General features: G+C 35.2%; 1 protein-coding gene across 3 annotated transcripts; it reads left to right on the plus strand.

Annotated features, from left to right (window-relative positions):
* The first annotated feature begins 1,681 nt into the window (after window positions 1-1,681).
* Window positions 1,682-24,108, plus strand: GTPBP10 (GTP binding protein 10). Of its 3 annotated transcripts, none has more exons than XM_029928607.1 (10): window positions 1,682-1,737; window positions 4,383-4,576; window positions 8,797-8,888; window positions 9,839-9,983; window positions 14,913-14,986; window positions 16,406-16,458; window positions 18,558-18,665; window positions 19,169-19,246; window positions 21,681-21,804; window positions 23,820-24,108. In XM_029928607.1, the coding sequence occupies exons 1-10, from the start codon at window positions 1,705-1,707 to the stop codon at window positions 24,068-24,070; spliced, it is 1,152 nt and encodes a 383-aa protein (XP_029784467.1). In that variant the 5' UTR covers window positions 1,682-1,704; the 3' UTR covers window positions 24,071-24,108. The 3 variants fall into 3 exon arrangements, with proteins under 3 accessions (XP_029784467.1, XP_029784482.1, XP_029784474.1); XM_029928614.1 differs by having other exon boundaries at window positions 1,684-1,737; window positions 4,409-4,576; XM_029928622.1 differs by lacking the exon at window positions 18,558-18,665.
* The last annotated feature ends 259 nt before the right edge of the window (window positions 24,109-24,367 follow it).

The raw sequence follows: 24,367 nt of genomic DNA on the forward strand, positions 1-24,367 counted from the left end.
TCTCGTGCCTATTATGCCAAATTCTCTAATGCCACTAAGTTTAATCTTCTGCCTATACTTTTACCTTCTGAGCAACCATGGGTAAGGTGTTTTTTCTTCTCAAGGGCAGATGCAGAAATTTTTTTGTGCAGTAACGATTTCTGCATCAGGTCTGGATAATGCCTTGGGTCATTTCACCTCATGTTCATTTTATCTGCACATCTTAAAGGTGACAGTTGCTAGTTTCATGTTTCTTTTACTATCTGATAACCAGAGCTGTAATAAATATCTCAGGTTCTGACTATGTTTCGTTCAAGTAAAATATGCTTTCTCCTTTGTTTATAGTACATTCCTCTGTATTTTAGAATATGTTAGCCTCATTTTCTCATTTATTTTTATTTGCTGTTATCAGTTTTCTGTGTATATATTACGGGAAAGAAATCATTTTGGCTTGTGTCCATTAATAAGAAAAAAGTTTAGAAAATAAATAGATTGGGCTTCACACTGTTCTGACAAAAGAGAAAGACCCAGTAAAGATAGTGATCTAAATGGCAGCAAAAATTCTCAAGATTAAACTAAGTTCCTACATACTAACAACCTAATGTTCGGATTAATTACTCACAAGTGAAATGACATTCCCAACTTTATTGACTGGTGGGGAAGAGTCAGGTTCAGTAGCAACACAGAGGACTTTTTTTTTTTTTTCCACATTTTGTTTCTCCAAATATCAGTTTCCTAAATGAGGGGTAGAAGTATGAAAAGGATTCCAGAAATGAACAGCCTGAGTGGTTAAGAAAGATTACTGTAAAACTAGCAGCGTGTACAGGGCTGCCTAACTTGACTGCAGGTGTTTTTGTTTTGTTTTGTTTTGTTTTGTTTTTAATTACAGGAGGCCATGCGGAGAGGAGGTAAGTGAAGCTGCTCAGATCTGGCACTCTCTGCTGGTTCTGCCTAGGCGGAGGAAAAGTACACTAATTCTCCCAAAGACACGCTTCAGACATCAGGTGGAGGAAGCCCCTTGTCTACACATCTCCAAGAAGCTGTCTCACAAAGGGTTGAAGACAAATTCCCTTCCCCACTACACACAAATTGATACAGACCTCAGGTCCTGACATTTGTGTCCCAAGTTTTAAATACATTGTTTCTGGTTTTTTACTAGAGATTACTCATCAGTGAACAAACTGTCTTCCAGGCTCTTCCTTAGCAGCTGAATTTCTGTCTTTTACGCGTTTGGTTTTATTGTCTGTTGGTGGTTCTTCGTGTGTGTGTGTGTGTGTGTGTGTGTGTGTGTGTGTGTGGTGGTGTTTTTTCCACTCCGCTTCACCGAGTGAAGACTGTATGGTACCTTTGGTTTCCTCAATTAGCGTAAAAATTGCTTCAAAGCCGTTCAGTCTCCAGTTCCATTCCCTACAAAGTATTCATTCCGGAGGCATCCACTCTGCATCCGACTGTCCCTTGCCACAGTGCCCCTCGACATTTTCTGTTTTTCGCTGACTTACACCTAAACAAAAGTCACTTCTCTCCACCTACCACCGATGCACGCAGCTCAGCGCCTGCACCAGCGTTAGTGCCAGTCGGGTGGAGTCCATCATACGGCGCATGCGTCGTCCCCGCCGAGGTGTGCTGAGGAAATATCGCGTTGACGGCCAACGGTGACGTAAAAACTCTGCGCGGTGCTTCAATGTGTACACTTTCCGAGGGAGTCAGTCCTGGCACGTCGAGGTTATGGTGCGGTGCGGTTGCGTGTGGTTCAGAAAGGTCCGTGACTGGTGCCTCTCACTTGAATCTCGACAGCTTGGTGCCTGTAGCCCCACCTGAAGGCTTTCGTTCCCCTTTCCTCCCTCCCTCCCCGTTTTTTTTTTTTTTTTCTGGGGGCCTTTTTTCTTGCTTGTTCTATAGTTATGTTCTCTCAGTCCTTCCGAGTCAGGCTTGGCTTGTGAGGAGTGGGAAGAATATATCTACCTGGAATGGTTAGAACGGTTGTTTGGGGCCCAGATTTTGAGGTTCTTCAGGGGAATTCTGTACATTTGAAATGTGGAACTGAGGAAACCTAGCTTTTAGATATGCAGTATAGTATACGTAGCGTGTAGGGTTGACTTTTTCTTTTGGCTCAAATAGTGTCTTTTTCTTTTGGATAGTAATATCCATAGCCTCATATATGTTTTCCTTGAGCGCGCGGTTTTTAAGAGCTTTCTAAAGACTTTTCATCAGAAAACTAAAATAATGTAATTGGCTTCCTTCTTGCAAGAAATTTTGTTCACTTTGTATGCAGTACCGGTTTTGAAATCGTTTCTGTAAAGATTTACAGTTGCTTCAAATAAAAAACAACACCTCTAAAAGGTTATTATTTATTAATGTTTTTTGAAACAACCAGCGTTATTGAAAACGAGAGTCAGATTCTCCTTGTAAGTTTACTTTCTAAACCTCTGAGTCTGATGAATCTAGACGAGTAAAAAATCTGGCACACCTTGAACAGAACTTTAAGAACAGGAACTTTTTTTTTTTTGGAGGTAGAGGCACGAGTAATATTTTAGAATTAAATTATACTTTATCCAACCCTCTATTTTCCAGAAAATAGGTAGTCAAAAAAAAAAAAAAAAAGACTCGTGAAAGGTAGTACTTGGGCATATGAGGTAACTAATTCTTTAACTAAAAAGAAACTACTACTTTTGGGGGGGGCGGGTAAGTCATGAAGGGCTGCTTGCGTGGGGGTGATGCGGTGATCAGCCACTTCCCTTCCATGTTGTTTGCAAGGAGAATCTATTCACTTAATATGTGATGCATTTCTGATGTAGCCTGGAAGAATCAAAGCATAAGTTCTTCACCCTCAGAGAAAAATACTTTGTCTATTCCTCAAGTTCAGCTTTTCCTTATTCCTTCTACCCTCAATATGAATACAGTCATATTTCATGACTGTATTTGCATATTCAAAGCCGAATATATGAATCTTTGTTGGGTTCCTATCCACTGCAATCTGAGATCTAGACTGCGTAAGAGTCCCCAAGAGAGCTTTTGCTAAATAGGCTGGTTAGACCTATCTATCCTCATGCCCTCCTCCACAATATAGCAGAATGGTCAATGGACTATGAAGTTTGAAAAAAGTTCCCGGATGTTTTTTGATACTTAAACTATGCTAAATGACTAAAGGCCATGAATTTAAGTAATTACTCTGTAAGGAATTTTGATAGCCTGAGATGTTGATACACAGGATCTTTACCTACAAAAAGTTTAGTGAGGGAAACAAGTAAACACTAAATGCAGTATAAGTTTTCAAAAGGTGTAATAAGAAATAATATCTAATTGCTGAGAAATCCCAGCATAGTCAGTGATAAGTGTTGATTAGTGGAATTAAGAAAGACATCAGAAGATACAACATGTAGGGTTTATGATAGAAAAGAACAAATGACTTTGGAGGAAAAGCATGAACAGAGTGCCACAGAGATGTAACGCTAGATCATGTACAGGGCAAAGTGAGGAAGGAGAGATAGCACAGGTTGAAGGAATGAAAATGAAACTGGAAAGGTAGGTTAAGAGCTTTGACTACTGAGAATTGTATATTATTTCATAAACAGAAAAAAAAAGTGGTGTTTGAGTAGGGAGAAACAATTAGAGATCAGATCCATGTTCAGAAAAATAGCTCAGGCAGCAAGACAAAGAATGAGTTGAGGAAGGAAATGACAAGACACAGCTTGTATTCTAGGAGCTAATACAATAGTCAGGATACTAAGTTGTACTAGAAAGGAGAAGTAGAGCTTTTGGGAAAGAAGCAGTTACAGTCAGTGATTCCCTTATGTAGTCTTAATGAGTAGATAAACTGTGGTTCCATTATTTGGAAGAACACTGGGGGAACAGAATTTACCTGAGGAAAAGTTTTTTTTTTTTTCATATTATTGTGGTTGTATCTGAGTTGACTATTATCTTTTCAATTAATATCTAAGAAAAGTTGATTATTTAAGGGGTTTCAAATATAAATTAAATAATGGATTTTGCACTTAAGTTACTTTAGGCTGTTAAGCTTATCTCCTGATGGAAATATCCAACAGACTAGACAGAGAATATCTCACCTGGGTGATAGTTAGCTGGTACAGTCTGAGATCACCCAGAGGAGAAAGTCTAAATTGAAAAGTGGAACAATGTCAGAAACCTTGAGACAAAAAGTGAACAATAACTGATCATTGAAAAAAAAAGGTATTAAAGGAGTTAATCAGAAGGGAAAGGGAGGTCAGGCCAGAAATGAACTAAGAAAAGATTATGGATTTGGCATTCAGAACGCATATTGATTTTTTTAGGAGCTTTAGTGGCAACATAGGACTAGAAAGGAGTACTGCATGTTTGGTATCTAAATCTCTCTCTCTCTCTCTCTCTCTCTCTCTCTCTCTCTCTCTCTCTCTCTCTCTCTCAAGTATGGAAACTTCATTGATAACCTAAGACTCTTCACGAGGGGAGGAAGTGGTGGAATGGGTTACCCTCGTTTAGGTGGAGAAGGTGGAAAAGGTGGTGATGTCTGGGTTGTAGCCCATAAGAAAATGACTTTAAAACAACTTAAAGACAAATATCCTCAGAAACGATTTGTGGCTGGAGAAGGAGCAAATAGTCGGTAAGTATTGCCTGAATGACTTTGATTTTAGAAAAGTAATCCCACCCGGGGGGGGGGGTAGTTAGAAGATAAAAATTGAATTGGAAATTTGAAGTAAATTATATCCTGTATTTGTAACTGAGCAAACATCTACGGTAATTATCTCAACATTAGTAAAGATAAAAGGTAGATACTATGCAATGTTTTGGAACTTTTAAACATTTTAATTCTTTTCTTCTTACAATGTCTGTTTATGTTCTTTTGCACTTCTCTGTAGAAACAGAAAAGGATCTGAATCCCAGTATTTTCTTCTAAAATTAAATTGTTGTTGACAGTCTTTAGGAAAACTTTTCAAATCTCAGCTGTGCTACACCACCCCACCATTACCAGTAGTTCTGTCAGGATCTTAAGATTTAGAACCGGTTTCACTGATCAGTTCCTTGTGTATTTTCTTTTGTCTTGTTTCGGTCTTCTCTGCGACATCAAAACCTTCTCTTTAATATTTTTGCAATTTTTTGTTATTTTTTCATGGAGCATATGTTGCTCTCAAAATACAGAAAAAACTTTTCTCTTCTATTGTAAAGAAATTGAAGAAAAATCTTACTCAGTTACCTATATTTTGGAAGTGGTGCTTGAACCAAGTCTTGAAAGGGGGATAGGACATCGCCAGACAATCAAGGCAGGAAAAGGAGTGTTGGCAAGTATACAACATTTATAAAGGCAGTGGTTAGGAGAGAACAAGCTGTTTGGTGAAATAATAAATACTTATTTCTAGCATGACTGTGGTACAAATGGGGCAGCATGTTTTAAAATAAAGACATGATAGTCCAGATCATGAAGGGCCTGATATATTGTGTTACAGTTTGAATAGTATCTTAGAATGATGGGAAGCCATTGAGATATTTTAAATATGCAAATGACAACATATTAGTGTTTAGAAAAATCACTTGAGGGATAATTGGTTAAAGAATGGATTGGAGGTGTTGATTGAGGCCAATTTACAGAATATTGCAACATTTCATAAGTGATGAAGTTCTCAAGGTCTGGTGAGTACCTGTCTTTCTAGTTTCATTCCCCTCTACATTCTGTGTGTTCTGCATTTCAGCTGCATTGCCTGTCTTGTAGTACTTGTAGTATTTGTCTTCTATCACTGAGCCTTTGTTTGTGTTATCTCTCCTCTAATACTTTTTCCTCATCTACATCTGGTTGCCTCTTATGAATCCTTTAGATTTAAGCTCAAATCTTTCCTGATTTCCTTGATTAAGTCAGAATTCCCATACTACCCACATGTGTAAGTTCTAATTCTTTTTTTTCCCAAGATGCTCTTTTTTTAAAAAATTTTTTTCTGTTTTTTATTTATTTTTGAAAGACAGAAATACAGTGTGGGCAGGGGAGGGTCAGAGAGAGAGGGAGACACAGAATCTGAAACAGGCTCCAGGTTCTGAGCCGTTAGCACAGAGCCCAACACGGGGCTCAAACTCACAAACTGTGAGATCATGACCTGAGCCGAAGTCAGACACTCAACTGCTGAGCTACCCAGGTGCCCCTTAATTTTCCATTTTTCACATAATGAATTACTGTCTGCTCTGTTACTAGTCTACTGTTGAGGTCCATGAGGACAGAGAAGAGTTTAGATCATCATTTCCTCCAGATGTGTAGTACAGTGATTAGTACATAGTAGATATTCAGTTAACATTAGTCAAATGATGAATTGGATTGACAGAAATAGATGGATTAGACCCATGTTAAAAAAGTGAAATAAGTTATACTTCATGATTGTTGGGAGTATGGAGGAGAATAATAAATCAAGGATAACTTGCTTTGACTCAAGGAGTAGGTAGATGGTAGTATCATTCTTTGAGAAGGATTATGGTAGGAAGCAGCCCCTGAGATGTAGAGGAAGGGGGTTTGAAGGGTTTATAGAGATATAAGCAAGCACTTGAAATATAGGTCTCTGATTCAGGAATATGGTCAGGTCTAGAGATAAATTTGTTAATCATAAGCATTGACCAGGGTGAGTGCATTACAGAAGAGAAGAGGACTAAGGATCAAATTCTGTTATTCACCAACATTTAAGGGAAAGAAACAGAAGATGTGATCTAAAATAGAGTCAGGAGAGACTTAGTGTCATAGAAGCCAAGGAGGAGGTGACAGTCTTGTGTATCTTGTAGAGTTCAGGTAAATTAAGTCAAGAAGTTGAAAAAACTTACTGAATGCCAGAATTTGAATGAATTCTTTAATAGCTTTATGAATTATGTCTAAATATGTCTAAATCTGGGTCCTACAAGAAGCAGGTACCAAGGTAGGATTAGATGAACAAGAGATTTATTGGGAGAACACTTAAACCCCTGTAAAGGCAAATTGGGGCTGGATCTGAGGGGAAGTTGGGAAAATTGACCACTTTGCAAGTCTAGTGCCTTATGAAGGAGAGTAGGAAGGGCAAAGTTTTAGTCCACTGTGTAGTTCTAAGAAAGTTTAGGCAAAGCTGATGGTGATTTCTTGATCAAAAGTTTCCCATCAAAGGAATCCTTGTTTCCTACAGGAGGGTTGCCTTAGTAACCCTTTGGTACCCAGTTTGACTGGAAGCAGACTGTGGGAAGTATCATCTCTTTAAGATTTCAGAGCACAGCAACTAACATAGGTCAGTTATGTTCCCTGCAGTCAGGTCTAAGAGATGCATTTTTATGGCCCACTATATTATGCAGTGTTCAGTGTTTCTGTAATCAGTTGTTCAATGTTGTTTTTGTCAATTCAGAAATCTACAAGTGATTTGCAAGTTATCTTATATGACATTTTGTTTCTGGTTATAGAACCAAAGGATGAGACTCTTGAATACAAGAGAGGTTAATGTCCGGGAGAAGACAAGAGCTCAGAACAGGGGTTTCATTTCACAAGATATTACTTACGTGGTAACATGAGGAAAACAAGATCTTACACACGTGGTGAACATGAAGTAAACAAATCAGATAGTAATCATTAAGGCATTTGTACGCAAAGTGTAGAAGGGGGCAAGTGGAGTTTGTGATCAAGGTATATTGGTGCCAGAGGGAAAGTAATTTCCTGCAGGTGATATAGCAAGTTATTCATGATTCTGTTACAATATCTCTTGGAATTCTCACTCCTCTGCTCTCTGCCCCTCCTCAGCTTCTGTTCATTTGCATGTGTTTTTGCTCTCTCTCTCAAAATAAAAACATTTAAAAAAATAAAGCTTTTAATAGTGTCTGGTGCATATTATTAGCAGAAAAAGTGGTAGATGATTATATATCTTAGTATAGTTACTATTATGTAATTGTATAATCTAATCTCTATGAATATTTTTCTTCATTTTATCTCTATATAATGGTAATTCAAGCTCATTGTAAAAATAAAGTAAAAAGATGTGAAAAAAGGTCAGTCGCCTATAATATTTCCATCCATAGATAACTATTACTAATCTTTTCTTGACTTTTCTAAGACTTTTGTGTATGTTTATGCAAATTGGCTTGTGGCAACTTGTAATTATATGGGTGTATATACAAATTGGGGGTACAAAAATGAAAGCACAATACTTTCCAACCTTTTCTCTTCACTTAACATTTTTTTACATACCGGACAATTGTTCAAAATAGTTGCATACTAATATACTATTAGAAATAACTTAGCGTTTTTGTCATTCATTGAGGTATAGATATTTTTACTGTTACAATCACAATGTAATATATATATCCTTGTGTATATAGTATTTTACATAGTTGTTCATTTTGGGGGGATCAATTTCCAGAAGTAGAATTACTGGTTAAAAGTTTATACCAATTGATTCTTTCATGAACCGTATGAGGCTAGTCAGATGAGCCTCCTTTAATTAAAGTACTCTTCATTTGAGGTCAGTGTTAAAGGCCTTCTTATTCAGTGGATTTTCTTTTTATTTCTAGCTTATTTGTATTGTAGCAATGATCTCTTAATTCTAAGTATATAGTGTTTTAGGTCATTATGGGTTAAAATGACTTTTGGTGATTAGCTTGGTTACTTAAATCATTATGTGTTGTTATTATTATTTGTTTTCATTTTATTATTTTTATGTGATAGTCTAAAATGCAAATAAACAATTAGGGATAATTTTCTCTTCCACAAATATTTGGCCACTTAACACCTGCATTAACCAAAACTTGGTTGCTAGTCTTTTTAAACCACATTTGCTTGGGCATAGACCATTTTATATAGTGGGTTTTCTCTGTTTTGATTTAGCTTTAATTTTTTTGTAGAGTTAGTGCACTGAAAGGCTCCAGAGGAAAAGACTGTGAAATTCCTGTACCTGTGGGTATTTCAGTAACTGATGAAAATGGTAAAGTTATAGGTAAGTGTATTGTGGATTCTAAGGTTGAGAAAAATGCACATTTTCTAAAATTGGGAGCTGTGAGGAATAACTCCTCTTGAATTTCAGAAATTTTTTAAGCTTATTTATTTATTTATTTAGAGCATATTAGTGAGGAAGAAGGAGTGGGAGAGAGACAATCCCATGCAGGCTGTGTACTCAGCATTGAGTGGGGCTCAATATCACAACTATGTGATCATGACCTGAGCCAAAATCAAGAATCGGTCAGTTGAGTGTACAATTTCAACTAAGGTCATGATCTTCCAAGCCCCACATCGGGCTCACTGGTGTCAGCCCTGAGCCTGCTTTGGATCCTCTGTCTCCCTCTCTCTTCTCTTCCCCTGTTAGCAATCTCTCAAAAATAAACATGAAAAAAAAAACCTATTTCAACTGCTAATTCATAAAAGATTTTTTAAATTTTATGTAAACATTATTCAAAATTAACTGCTAAATTTAAGATTATTGTAAAGGGGTACCTGGGTGGCTAGGTCGGTTAAGTGTCTGGCTTTGACTCAGGTCATGATCTTGCGGTTAGTGGGTTTGAGCCCCGCATTGGGCTCTGTGCTGGCAGCTAGCTCAGAGCCTGGATCCTGTCTTCAGATTCTGTGTCTCCCTCTCTCTCTGACCTTCCCCTGCTTGCGCTGTCTCTCTCTGTCTCTCAAAAATAAATTTAAAAAAAAACATTAAAAACTTTCTAAAAAAAATAAGATTATTGTAAAGAGAATATTTACTCAGTTTTAAAATATATAACTAGTCTCAACTGCTTACAAAATGTTTTTTGAGATCAAACTTTTAATAGAATCATAGCCCTATGGTTTAGCCTTTAGATTTATAAACTGGAATTTTATACAAAAATGTTAAACAAAATTGTCATTAGTGATTAGCTCCCCTTAGTAATCTTTGCTCTAAGTATCTTTCTCTGTGTTTTTAAGGAGAACTCAATAAAGAGAACGACAGAATTTTGGTAGCTGAAGGAGGTCTTGGTGGTAAATTACTTACAAATTTCTTACCATTGAAAGGCCAGAAACAAGTCATTCACCTTGATCTAAAACTTATCGCTGATATAGGCCTAGTAGGGTAAGTCTCATTTATTTTTTTTGTAATTTGAGAGACAGTTCATGAGTAGGAATTAAATATAAATGGTAATTTGGGACCAGTGTTATTTATGGAATAAATTTATGGAATTTGTGCGTTGTTTGTATACTTGAGAATGGTGATATAGTCATTTTTTATATTGCAAACATAGAGTTTCATAGTTAATATTTATTTGTAAAAAGAAAGGAAGATCATAGCAATTGTAGGCTAGTGGGGATGTTAGAGGATGAATCAACAAAGAAAAAAAATCAAATGCCATAGTATAAGAAGCTAAAAAATGTTACCAGATATTAAGGAATAAAATTAAAAATCCAAACCACATTTTAAGAAATGTATAGGACAAAATAAAAAGAGAATAAAATGATTGAGATATTCTTACAAATCTTAATAGAGGTATAGATATTTTGTTAATCAGGTGGCTAAAGGCCAATCCAGTCCATCGCAACCATCAGACTTGGATACTATTGAGCAACCAAGTTGGATCTTGCAATGACTGTTTCCCTGTCTCCATGTTCTAATTAGGATCTGTCCATTCTCAGTACCGCAGACCCACAATGTTGTCCTCTTTCACCAGCTTCCATTCTTTCATCAACCAGTGCTGTTCAGCTGTGGAGTTTGCAATGCTGACACCTGACTGGAGGGGGATAGATAGCAAGATAGAAAGGAGCAAAAGGAAGGGAAAATTTTAGCTTTGCTTTTCTCCTCTCCCTTTCTCCCTGGCTCTTCTTCGACATTACACGGTAGTCTGATGGAATACCTAAGAAAAAGGTAGGGAACACTACCTTATTGAGGCCTCTACTTCAAACTGCCAGTTGCATTCCTTGCCTTACATAGCTTCTTTCTAAGCTCTTTTTATTTTTCACTCCAGCCATTTCACTGCTTTCCAGACTCATCAGTCTGAATCCCTTACCTCTTGCCACGCCTGTCTAGCTCCAAATAACAACAATGGCTTAGAGTTCATAAAAGCCCCATTCCTGCTCACATTATAGCAGGGAGAGATGTGATCCTGGTGTTCAAACTTGCTATTGGCATTTAGTCTTTTCCATAAAGCTTAGTTATGAGCCATAGGTTCTATAATACTGTATATATTTCACAGTGTTTTGGGCTTAGTAGGGTTTTGTGGACTGAGAATCTAGTCATTCATAGTTTCATTTAATACAAAAATGTGTTTTAAGTTCTATAGAGACACCTCTGCAGACTAAGAGCCTCACAGGCCGAATAATAAAGGTGGGAGGAGGATGGGAGACTAACTGAGAGACTGGTCAGAATCTCATTCTCTAGAGGCCACCTGGATGGCGTCAGATAAATTGTAAAATATCTCTAAGCCTTTGTTTTTCTCATTTTTAGTAGTGGATGTAGATGTGGGTAAAATATTGCTGGTGAGTAAGATAACACATTTGCAGCCTAACACATACCTTGGATTTATAAATGCTCAATGAACAAAAGTTACTATCATTATCATCATTATATTGTCAACTTCAATTGGAGTACATACAGTGAAATACCAAGCTTTTCAGAAGTGGATTTGACATTATAATTAATAATTAAAGCATCAAGTTTTTTTTTCCAAATGTTTTTAGTGTTTACTTTTGAGAGGGGGGGGAGAAGGAGAAGACAGAGAGAGAGAGAGAGAGAGAGAGAGAGAGAGAGAGAGGCACAGAATCTGAAGCAAACTTCCGAGGTGTCAGCAGAGAACCCCAAGTGGGACTCAAACTCACAAACTGTGAGATCATGACCTGAGCCAAAGTTGAATGCTTAACTGACTGAGCCACCTAGGCACCCTTCTTTTTTTTTTCTTAAGCGTATGAAGTTTCTTAGATACAATACTTAACATATGTATTTTAATACTTTTAAATTAGGCTTCTATTATTAAAAAGTTACTACTATGAATACCAGCATAAACAGATAACCTGTTTGCTAGTTTCAGGAATGAACTGAACCTTAGAAGAAAGGTGTCATATAACTAACATACTTGTATGGCTGTTGTCAAATCTGATCTTTACGTAGATTGGATTTCAGCCTCTAAGATTTTTATTAAGTACTTTTCAGGAAAAATCTCAAGTATCAGTTTTTCAGTAATTAGCATCCTTTTTCTTCTCATATTTTGATCTCTCTGGAAATAGTTGCTGGCATTTTTCTGTGCTTAATCTATTGTGAAAATATGAAGATAATGGAAAGAAATAAGCAAGTTCAATTAGTGATAATCATGGATAAAAATGATTGCAATCTGCTTTTCAAAAAGTTGCAAGAGGAGCACCAGTCTGGCTTATTCAGAAGAGCATGAAGCTCTTGATCTTAGGGTCATGCATTTGAGCCCCATACTGGGTGTAGAGATTACTTTAAATAAATAAATAAACAAACAAACAAGCCTTTAAAAAAAAGTTACAAGACATAGTGAATACTGTGCAGCCTGGGAGTTGGATTTAAAGGGAGGAAGAGTGGTATCAGCAAGAAAGAACAAGGCTGCCCAGAGTGGGCATGGGAGATGTTTCCGGCGAAGACCCTCTGGTATGTCCCCCGCCCCCCAGCAAGCGCTAATTCAGGCTAAGAGTAAAAATCGGCTGTGCCAGTGACTCTCAAGGCGGCGTTTCGCTGTTTCAGGATCCCACGCTGCTCAGGGTTGAGCACAAGTCCAGCACAATGCTTGCTGGCTGAGCCTCTGTTCTGGAACGACTGAACTGTCCAGCATGGCCAGTGTGTAAATGTCAAGTAAACACCACATTCAAGTGCAATCTAACTGTTGTGCTGGGACTGTTTGCTTTAGATATAATAGTCAGCAGGAAGGGAGAAGGGGAGGGAGGGAGGGAAATATATGTCACTTCATAGGGCAAATCGTGAACATGTGAGCCTTCCCTTGGCCGGCTGGAATGTCACAGAGACCAATGTCAAATAAATAAAGAGCCTGCACTCCATAAAAAAAAAATTAAAATTAAAAAAAATTAATAAAAAATAAATTAAAAAAAGTTACAAGAGCCTGAGTGAGTATAATAAGACAGAAGATTATTTCTGCAGGAAAATGAGTCATTAAAAAAATCTCACATGATTTTATTCTAAATTCATTATATGAAGATATATTTAATGATATATTTTAATTAGATTTATTTTTAATGTTAAAAGAGCTCTACTAAGAAGTAGACTTTTTATAGAATTCTTATAGAATAAATTTTTATAGAATTTTTGTAGAATTTCAAATTAATATTTCCAAAGTATTAAACCATCATTCCAAGTGAAAGTTTGGCAGGTTTTGAGAGAAGAGCTTTTTCCAATTTCAGTGAAAACAAAAGGCAGGGATCACATTCATCTTATTGATTGCTTTATTTCTGATGCCTAGTATATTGCCTGATACAAGTCAATGCTTAAAAAATATTTTTTGGATAAATACAGTGAAAATATCTGAATGAAGTAGGAAATCATTTCTTAAGTGATGCCTGTTTCTAGGACTTTTTTCCTTATAAGGTGGGCCTTTCTTAAGGTAAATTTAGCAATAAAATCAAAGCCTTTAAAACAAGCATCTATTTATTTTATTATTTTTTTTAAGTTTATTTATTTACTTAGAGAGAGAGAGTGCACGTGAGCAGAGGAGGGGCAGAGGGTGAGGGAGAGAGAGTCCCAAGCAGGCTCCTTGCTGTTCACACAGAGCCCAGTGCGGGGCTCAATCTCACCACCCATGGGATCATGACCTGAGCCAGGATCAAGAGTCAGACTGTTAACTGAGTACCCAGGTACCCCTACAATATAATTCAGTATTTTCTTATCAAGAAATGTATCTCAAGAACGAGGTTAAAGGTGTGTGTAAAAGTTCAAGGAAAATAAGTGTAACATTTAAAGTTTTAAGACAAAGTTAGATAATGAATAAATAAATGCTGAAAGAAAATTTGCCAAAAACATCATTGTCTATTAATTCTAGCACTTGCAGATGACTGTTACTGTTGATATATGTCTTTCTAGCTATATATGTAGTTTTTTTGCGTGATATTTGTAATTATAAAAATTGGAGATAACCTAAATGCCTAATAGGACATTAGTTGAGGGAATTACAGTGCGCCCTTGAAGGGTGTTCACCATGTATTATTCAGTTTAGAAAGCAGGTCAACCAAGTATGAAAGTAGTCTTTTGGGGGGAAAAAATCAAAACTAAACCTGATCAAGGCTTTATATCAAACTAACAATTTATAGAAAATCTGGGGCACAAGGAGCATACTAAAGGACATCATGGGGATGCCAGCAAAAAAAAAAAAAAAGAAAAAGAAAAAAAATCCAGGCTATGAGAAAGAAATGCTGCTATAGGATGAATGACCCAGTTTTCTTAAAAATAAAATTGCAGAGAAGAAACAAGATAGAGGGAAGGCCTTTACCAAAAGAAATTTAAGAGATATGTCAACCACTTGTAATGTACAGACCTTGTGTGGGTCTCTGTTCAAACAAACCAACTTTAAAAAAGTTTTGGGAATGTGTTGTTATTTGTTGAAGCTAGGTGATAGCTAAATGGGATTCATTACTTCTCTCTACTTTTCCATGTATTTCAAAATATCCATATAAAATGTTTTAAAGAAAATCTGCAAAGCAATGTAAGCAATATTTTGTCATTATTTGGCTAGAATTAGTGGATTATAGGTATTTTTATTAGTTTCTTTTTGTTTTCTATGATTTGCAGGCTTTTTAAAGATAATTGAATTATTTACTCTCAGAGATATTAAACCATCTCTAGTGCCAGGACAAATTTGTTTTTACTTTTTTTACATGTATATTTTGCTCTTCAAGTTTTTCAGGATTATTTTTCATTTATATTCTACTTTTATTCCCAGAAATATCCAAAAAATCTACTTCCTGAGATGTTAGAAATTCAGAGACAAGCAAGTATTAATAATACTAATATTTGTTTTAATATGTTATTTTATGTTTTTCATTTCAGATTCCCAAATGCAGGAAAATCCTCTTTGCTAAGTCAGGTTTCTCATGCAAAACCTACAATTGCTGATTATGCATGTAAGTATAATTTGTTGTGTATTTTAATGTATGTAGGTACATTTTTAAAGACCGACCTTTCTTTGAGTATGAATAAAATGACATCTCTGACATCACTTTAGTTTGAAAACTCTTGACCAATAGAACACATGGATTTCCCATTAATCCTTGAAACCTCTGTAGCCCTCAGCAAAGTTCCTAGTACTTGTTAGATACTTGCTTTGTTGCGTTTATTTCTCTGTTGCACATTTATTTAATTTAATTATGCTTTTACGAGCATCTACCCTTTATTAAGCACTGTTCTTTCATTCATTTAGCAAGTATTGATTTCTGTAAACTACAGTAGGTACTGGAGTTACAAAGGTTGGTAAGCAGCAACAGATACTGTTCTGACTCTTACTGAGCTTACAGACTAGCAGGGGAAGGCACATATGTCACACATGACATGAGGGAATAGAATATGATTCTATGAAAGAGTGTAGGTGGTTGCTTTAAACTTCTTTGGGAAAGTGTGATGCTAGGTCTGAGGTGTAAAGACTACATGAGTTAATAAGTGACAGAGTGGATGTGAAAGGTGTTTCAGCTAGAGGAGATAGCATGTACAGAAAAGCCTGTGGTAGCAGGGAGATTTGTTTGTCTAGAGAACATGTAGTAAGGTTTGTCTAGAGAACATGTAGTAAGGGAAAGAGGGAGTAAAGATAAGGCTAGAGATGTAGAGATCATATTACATAGACTGGGTAGGCTGTATTTGATCTTTATATCTATAGGCTTTTAATTAAAGGATAAAAAAATTAGATTTTAATCTCTAAAATTAAATAAATTTTTTCATTTTTAATCTCTTTTTCAAAAAAAATCTCTATGCATATAATATAGAGAATGGGTTGGTATGGATCATAAATGGGTCTGGGAAAAATAGGCAACTGCAGTAGCTAGATAAAAATCTAATGGAGGTTTTAGACTAAGTAATGAATGAATGTGATAGAATCTCTGCCATCATTAAACAAAAAGATACAGAAATGTTCGTTAACCTGGAAAGTAAAATTAAGCCATTCTAAAATTAGACTCTGAGGAAGTAGAGTTAATTTTGGACTAATTGCTATAAATTACATTATCAGTATTTATTGTTATGATCCAGGGACTCTTGAGAAGGAAAGAGGAAGAAAAGCCCAGAAGGAGGCTAGTTTCAGAACTGATGAGGCTTGAAGAAAACTGCTCACAAAAAAGAAATATTGTCTATTTTATACATGAAGCTAGAAAATTTGACAGTACCAGCCTTTATTCTAGCCTTAATTTATTGTTTTTTTCTTTTAGTTACAACTTTAAAAAGAAATATTGTCTATTTTATACATGAAGAAATAGTGTCTATTTTATACATGAAGCTAGAAAATTACACAGTACCAGCTTTTATTCTAGCCTTAATTTATTGTTTTTTTCTTTTAGTTACAACTTTAAAGCCTGAACTTGGAAAGATTATGTATAATGATTTCAGACAGGTGAGTATTTTTAAAGTAAGACAGTTGATTAGAAGGGAAAGTACTTGCTTTTGGTACTTGGACTTTGTAATATTTGATTGTTTCTGTGGTGTTGGGGGAGGAAAGTAGCAGGGTTTTGTTTTTAGAAAAATGAAACCATGATCAAATCAATTCTATCGAGTGCAATCATAGTAAAATATTGTATAAGAATATAACTTCTTCCAAAGTTTAGGTCCAGTTTATCATTACAGCTTCCTATCTTCTTTATCTCTTTGATCTCTGTTCTCATTGCAAGTCTATATTTTACTGTCGTATTTGATTATTGATTTTTCTTTCCTAAAAACATTTTCTAAAGTTCATGGAATTGATTTTATTCCAACTTTCTCTTTCTAAAAAAAATTGTTTTAATTGAATAGGATTCTAGTTTAGCTATTAAAAATTATTTTTCCTTGATAAGGAAGAACGATAGTTTGAAAATAAATGCAAAATGAGAGTAACAAAATTTTAAAAATACATAGTGTACGGTCAACAATTGTACTCCTTGGTATTTACCCAAATGAATTGAAAACCTACATGCACACAAAAACCTGCACATGGATGTTTTTAGCAGTCTTGTTTTTAAGTGCCAAAACTTATAAGTAGCCATGATGTCCTTCAGCAGGCAAATGCATAAATAAATTGTGGTAATAATGAAATATTACTTAACATTATAAAGAATTGAACTATCAAGCCATGAAAAGACATGGAAGAACTTTAAATGAATATTACTAACTGAAAGAAGCCAATCTGAAAAGACTGCATACAGTATGATTCTAACTATGTGGCATTCTGATAAAAGGCAAAGCTATGGATATAGCAAAAAGGTCAGTGGTTACCAAGAATTAATGGGAAAGAAAGAATGAATAGAAGAGCACAAATGATTTGTAGGTCATTGAGACTATTGCATATGATACTATGCTAGTGGGTACATGTTATACATTTGTCAAAACCCATACAATGTGCAATACCAAGAATGAACCATAATGTATAGTATGGACTTACAGTGATGATGTATCAGTATAGTTTCATATAATCCATTGAAATAAGTAAAATACATAAAAGATTTATATTCAGTTTTCATAGTGATATAACAGTAAAAAATAAAAAGCTTCCAACAATTATAGAGAATATTAAATAATAAGTGAAGGTATAAATATAGGATAATATGAATATGGAGAACAATATTTAGAGGAAAAGAGTACGTTGTAAATTTTAAGGGAGTCTTAATTTTCAATAGCAAAATTCTCAGTGGAGAACCTCCAAACAAAATTTCAGTTCATTAAAAAAAACATTTAGGACATGAGACCTCTGTTGTATTTTGTGTAGGTGACTGCTTTGTCACATAGCCACAATTTCCTTTAAAATTCTGAAACCCTATCCACATAGGCAGTGTGTGTAAAGCAGTGCTTCTCATCCCTTACAACACATCCAAATTAACTTGGTGGCTTCAGGAGAGCAATAATTAGTGAAGCCTCAGCCCCAGAGATTTGAAGCTAGATTCTTTGAGGGTAGGGCCTGGGTGTCTCTACTTTGTAAAAGACCTCTGGGTGTTTATAATATGCAGTGAGGTTTGAAAACCACAAATGTAGATTAATGACTAACACTTCAAAAAGGAGTTATAGGAACATACTATCCTTTATTTATCAAGAATCTCCAAGAGTCCTCCCAGTAGAATATGAACAGAAAAGGAATATAATCAACTACGTATGCAATTTAAAATTGAAGTGACAGAGCTATACTAAGTAATTGCTGAATTAATATCCTTCTGTACTTTTAAGAATTTGGAAAGTTGAAATTCTGTGACAGGTTCATATTAAACACTATAATAGAATTCTAAAATGGATTTATGTTATTAATAAGTATTAAACTAATCCTTAGAATTCTTAGAAAGTAAAAATGGGACTCTAATTTCTGATAACAAAATATTTTGATTCTTAGTACATTTATTTTGTTATAAAGGTATTTTGATTTTATAAAGATGCAGTGGTAATCACAAATTAGGAACTATTTTATATTTGAAATATGAAAATTTGTGGATGTAATTGTTTTCTTTTTTATCAAACCATTTAACTTTGTATTAGGTATCAGTAGCTGATCTTCCTGGTTTAATAGAAGGAGCACATATGAACAAAGGAATGGGCCACAAATTCCTCAAGCATATAGAAAGAACTAAACAACTACTTTTTGTTGTGAGTCATATGCATACCAATGTAATATTCAAATGAATGTGAAAATCAATGAGTTTTGTTTTCCTAGAAATTGTTTATGAGGTCAAATTTGTATTATAGGGGTGGAAATGGCATTACTATATCAGATATAAGTTTGGCCATACTTGTCAAGGTTTAATTCCTTAAGATTGTCAACATTCTGCTATGTTATATAGTATCTCTTTCCTACTTCATTGATGGTGTTAAAATGATATGTTAGACTGTCTACATAAGAACATACAAGTTGCCTTATCTATGCTGGTTTCTCATTTCATTAATAATTGTACTTTTATCAGAATAATTATAGCTATCTTAATACCACAGTTTCTCTTGCTTATTTTGACTTACTAAATTACTAAGAGTGTATTGAGATTGAGATTGTTTTTAACTGAGAAATTATTTTTTTAACTTGAGAGAGTAAAATACTTCAAAATATAAAAATTCATAACTAATTTTGTTAGTGTTTCTATCCATTTTTTTTTTAGGTCGATATTTCTGGATTTCAGCTTTCTTCCCAAACTCAATACAGAACTGCCTTTGAAACCATAATACTGCTTACAAAAGTAGGTTTTCTGTTTTACTGTGTTCTACATTTGGTCTAAAATGTAGGCATATAGGACTGTATTAAATAACAGATAATTCAAATAAATATATATTACACCTCTACTTTTTGAAGCTTTGGTGTCAAAGAATTTTCTAAACTTGCTTTCTCCGGTTCTTCTGTATTAACCCACTCTTCAAACTGTTACAACTAATAAAATCTTCCTTGATTCCAAATCCCTGTTATGTACTTCTCAGACTTTATCTTGCTTGAACTTTTATTCCTACTTTTTAGATTTTTTTCTTGGCCTATTTTTTATGCTCTTTCCTGTTCATTGTTTAAATAGCATTTGGTTACAGTTAATATACTGATGACTGCCAAATCTATTCTGATCCTTAGAACTTTTGATTGTGCTTTTAGACCAGCTGCCTAATGGATATCTTTGGTTGCATGTCCCGTTAGGTTCTCCAACTTAATATGTATAAAACTAATTTTTTTTAACTCTTCATCCTCCTCAAGAAATCTACTGAGTATGTAAACCAGAAACCTGGGTGTTGGGTCTTGATTCTTCTCACCACCTGTATTAAGCCCTGTCAGTTCTATGTCCTGACTCTCTCTGAAATTCATCTACTTATCTTCATCCACACTTTATAATCAACCCCCCATCACTAGAATGCTTTAGGTTTCCTATGTGGTCTCCTTGTTTCCAGTCTCACTTCTCTCCAGTCCATTGAAATTTAGTTGACACAGAAAGTTGTATTATTTTCAGGTGTACAACATAGTGATTCAACAGCTCTATGTGCTCACCACAGTGTAGCCTCCATCTGTCACCATACAGTGGGTATTATAATACCATTCTCTAGTTCATTTTTTATTTGGCAGCTGGAGTGATCTTTGTGAAAGAACCAAGCTGTTGTTTGTTCCTTGTTTAAAGTGCTTCAATGGTCCCCCACTGCTGTTAGGTTAAAGTCTTACCCTGAACATGGTTTTTGAGGTCTGTCAAGGGTTGACTCCTACCCAGCAGTTCATCTCTGCCCTTCCTGCCTTACTTTCTATTATCAGCTGTATGATTTCTCTCTAATACAGCTTGATGTCTCTTACCTCCAGGACTTTTTATATCTTATATCCTTGTTAACTTTTTGTCTGTTATGAAGAATGCTTCTGTGAACATTTGAATACAGGTTATTGTATGGACATGTTTTTATTTCTCTTGGGTATATACCTAGATGTAGAGTTGCTAGATAATATGGGAAATCAATGTTTAACACTTTGAGAAACTGCCAGACTTTTACAGAGTGGCTGCACCATTGTACTATTTTATAATCACACTAGCACTGTATGTGAGGCATTCCAATTTTTCCACGTGAATGTCAACATTTGTTATTATCTGTCTTTTTCGTTTTAGTTATCTTAGTGGGTGTGAAGTGGTATTTCATTATGGTTTTGATCTGCATTTCTCTAATGACTAATAATGTTGAACATATGCTTATTAAACATTTGTGTGTCTTTGGAGAAATGTCTATTCAGATTCTTTGCCCAATCTTTAATTGTGTTACTTGTCCTTTTATTGTTGTTATAAGATTTCTGTGTATTTTGGTTACAAGTTCCTTACCGGATACATGATTTCCAAATATTTTCTCCCATTCTGTCAGTTTTCTCCACTTTCTTTTTTAAGTTTTTATTTAGAGAGAGAGCATGCAAGAGAGAGCATAAGCGCGGGAGGGGCAGGGAAAGGGAAAGAAGGAGAGAGAATTCCCAGCAGGTTCTGTGCCTTTGGCACAAAGCCTGATGCAAGGCTTGACCTCATGAACCGTGAGATGAGACCTGAGCTGAAACCAAGAGTCAGACGCTGAACTATTGGAGCCACCCAGGCACCCCAACCCACTAGTCTGTCAGTTGTCTTAATTTTCTTTATGATATTTTTTGAAGCATAGAATTTTACGTTTTAATGAAGTTCTGTCTTTTTTTTCTTTTGTTTGTGTATTGATGTAATAGCTAAGAAACCATTGCCTAATCCATGGTTATGAAGATTTACTTCTAAGCACACTTACTTTTTCCAAAAATAATACAAGTTTAACATTAAATTATCATTATTTACTTCTGAATTTTATCAGTGTGCTTAATAGATGTCTAGATATCTGTAATTGGTCCTTGGCACAAAATCACAACTGTGATTTTGAATTAAAATATTTGAATTAAATTCAATTTAAATTAAAATATATTAAATTTATTTGATTTATTTGAATTAAGATATATTAACACATGACCTAACCAGTAAGCATTTTATGAATTTTGTCACTTAGTTTTGTGGTTGTTAGGGTTTACTGCATTTGAAGAATGTGAGTGGTCTGTAGATTGATTACCCAGGCCTACAAAGTGAAGAAAGATATTACCAACTAGATGATCTATACAGATACTTTAATATAATTATTTGGTTTTTCTTTGTTTATTTAAAGGAGTTGGAGTTGTACAAAGAGGAACTTCAGACAAAACCTGCACTTCTGGCAGTTAATAAAATGGACTTGCCAGGTGCCCAAGATAAGTTCCACCTACTGATGCATCAACTCCAGAATCCTAAAGGTAAATACATTTGTTCATTTAATGCCAATTTAATGATTACCTATGGTGTGCAGAGACTGCTAAATGGTATAATCAATGGAAAAGAAAACTGACAGTTTCTACTCTTAAAAACATATGTCTGAAGAAAGAATACATACCATATGAAACTTTAACACTGTAATATAATAATCAAGTTTCAGAATTGTAATATGGGCAGTAAGTTAGAAGAGACTAAATAAAAGGTCAGGCTTCATGAAGAAGTAAAATTTAAACTGGGCCCTTAAAGAATTCATGGGATTTAGGGGCGCCTGGGTGGGTCAGTCAGTTAAATGTCCAACTTTAGCTTAGGTCATGATCTTAGGTTTGTGGCTTGAGCCCCATGTTGGGCTCTGTGCTGACAGCTCAGAGCCTGGAGCCTTCTTTGGATTCTGTGTCTCCTCTTTCTCTGCCCCTCCCCTGCTTGCACTCTTGTCTACTAGGGAAAACAAAAGAAAAGAAAAAAGAAAAAGAATTAATGGGATTTGGATCAGAAGATGAAAAAGTCAACACCTACCTGTAAATCTTTTACTTTAATGTACTTCACACGTTCTAGAACTTCATTCCTCTAATATACTGTAAATTTAAAATCTGAGCAGATAGGTCTAAAGAGGTATATATCTTTGCAATGCTAGCTCTATAGGTCCCTGAAGAATACTAATCTTCTAAAAAGAACTTGAATGCCTCTGTATGTGCTACATAGAATAATAGATGCTGTTGTTGCTAAAAGATTGATTTATTTGAAATTTGTTCCTAAATGGACCACTTTGTGTAAAGGAACTTAAAGAGATTCTCTACAGTTTTGAATATTGACCTTTACAGAACACTTCATATCTTATGGTGATGATGCTTTAACTTTTCTGAATCTAGGAGAGGATGTTGTCACAATTGAGAATGGTACTAACTTCTTTGCTTTTATTCTCGGGATAAAAATTGGGGAAAATAAATTCTAGTGTACTAAGACTAGCAGACAGCACCAGAAGATCCTTTCTCTACTTTCAAAAATCTTTCCAGTGTGTTATTTATGTATTGGAGCTCTCGTTAACTTAATAAATTACTCTTAGGATATAAATACCCCTGGAACTAACTAATCAATAGTCTTTATTCCTTAATGTCACTTGCATTTTGAAGTCATTAGATCTGTTTCTTGATAAGTCTTACAGAAAAGGGAGTTTTCAGAGGAGATATGTGAAGGGAAGGTAACTCAAGAGTTTGCGCCTGTTTTGGACTGTCGTAAAACAAAACATAGTCCCCTCAGTAATAATACCTGATTAGCTTTTTAGACTTCTTTGGGGGCATATGATTTCTAGAAAGCAAGCTCCATGTTGTCTTGTCCGGTCTCTCCCAGTCCAGCCTTTCTGATTTCTAGCCATATTAACCCATCCCATCAGAGTGCCATTTCCCCTCCCATTGTCTTGGAGGCGGAGAAGAGGAAAAAGTAATATAATAGCTGTCAGTCCCTTTGGGGTGATAGACTGGACTCATCTGAAATCATCTCCCCTTGAACTGTCCCTACGTACTTTTCAGTTTTAGTATGGCTCCTACCACCAGTGATAATAAGCCTGTAGTTTAGGGAAGCTAAAGGCCACCTATATACTGAAGCAAGCTAGAATGTCCCAACTCGTGAATGATGTTATTTTTATATATAATGTCTTTCAGACATATGTTATCTGACTTTATTGAACTCTCCAAGAAAAGCAAATTTATTGCTTCTATAAGTAAATCATATATGATTTATCTTTTATTTATGCTTAATTTGGTTTAAAACATATTCATCCAACAAATATTTGCTTAGCACTTATTATGTGCCAAAAATCTTACCATAGTCATTAGTAAAAACAAAAGATTCTGAGAGTTTATTAATAAGGGAAGGAAAAAAAAGAATTAAAAATGCTGTTTTTGGTTCCTTGAGTCATATATCAAACCTCGAACATAGTTTTAACTTCTTTTCAAAGAGCATGAAATCAGCTTAGTTTTGAGGGTTTTTTTTTTTTCCCCAGATTTTCTGCATTTATTTGAGAAAAACATGATTCCAGAGAGGACTATGGAGTTCCAACATATCATCCCCATCTCTGCAATTACGGGAGAAGGAATTGAAGAATTAAAGAACTATATAAGAAAATCTCTGGATGAACATACCAACCAGGAAAATGGTGCATATCATAAGAAACAGTTGCTTAATTTAAAGATTTCCAATACAGTATCTTATAATGAGCTACCACCAATGAATGCTGTTACTAGTCCCAGATAGATGTAATTTAAATATATTAAAAATAATATCAAGGGGTACCTGGGTGACTCATTTGGTTAAGCATCCACCTCTTGGTTTAGGCTCAGGTCATGATCTCATGGTTCGTGAGATTGAGCCCCATGTCAGGCTTTGTACTGACAGCATGGAGACTCCTTGGGATTCTCTCTCTCCCTCTCTCTCCCTCCCTTTGTACACACATGTACTCTCTCAAATAAACATAAATAAGTAAAATAAATATGATTGAAAATGTTTTCATTTCAAAGCTTTTCTACAGACCTGTTTTTTAGGTTAGTTATT

Source organism: Suricata suricatta, chromosome 2 (genome assembly GCF_006229205.1).
Source record: "Suricata suricatta isolate VVHF042 chromosome 2, meerkat_22Aug2017_6uvM2_HiC, whole genome shotgun sequence".
Lineage (NCBI taxonomy): Eukaryota > Metazoa > Chordata > Mammalia > Carnivora > Herpestidae > Suricata > Suricata suricatta.

Bases quoted from the DNA above. Each gene is read 5' to 3' on its own strand.
- GTPBP10 (XM_029928607.1), top strand. From the start codon at position 1,705: ATGGTGCGGTGCGGTTGCGTGTGGTTCAGAAAG. The intron at 4,577-8,796 runs GTAAGTATTGCC...ATTTTTTTGTAG, and splicing joins GGAGAAGGAGCAAATAGTCG to AGTTAGTGCACTGAAAGGCT. The intron at 8,889-9,838 runs GTAAGTGTATTG...TGTGTTTTTAAG, and splicing joins TGAAAATGGTAAAGTTATAG to GAGAACTCAATAAAGAGAAC.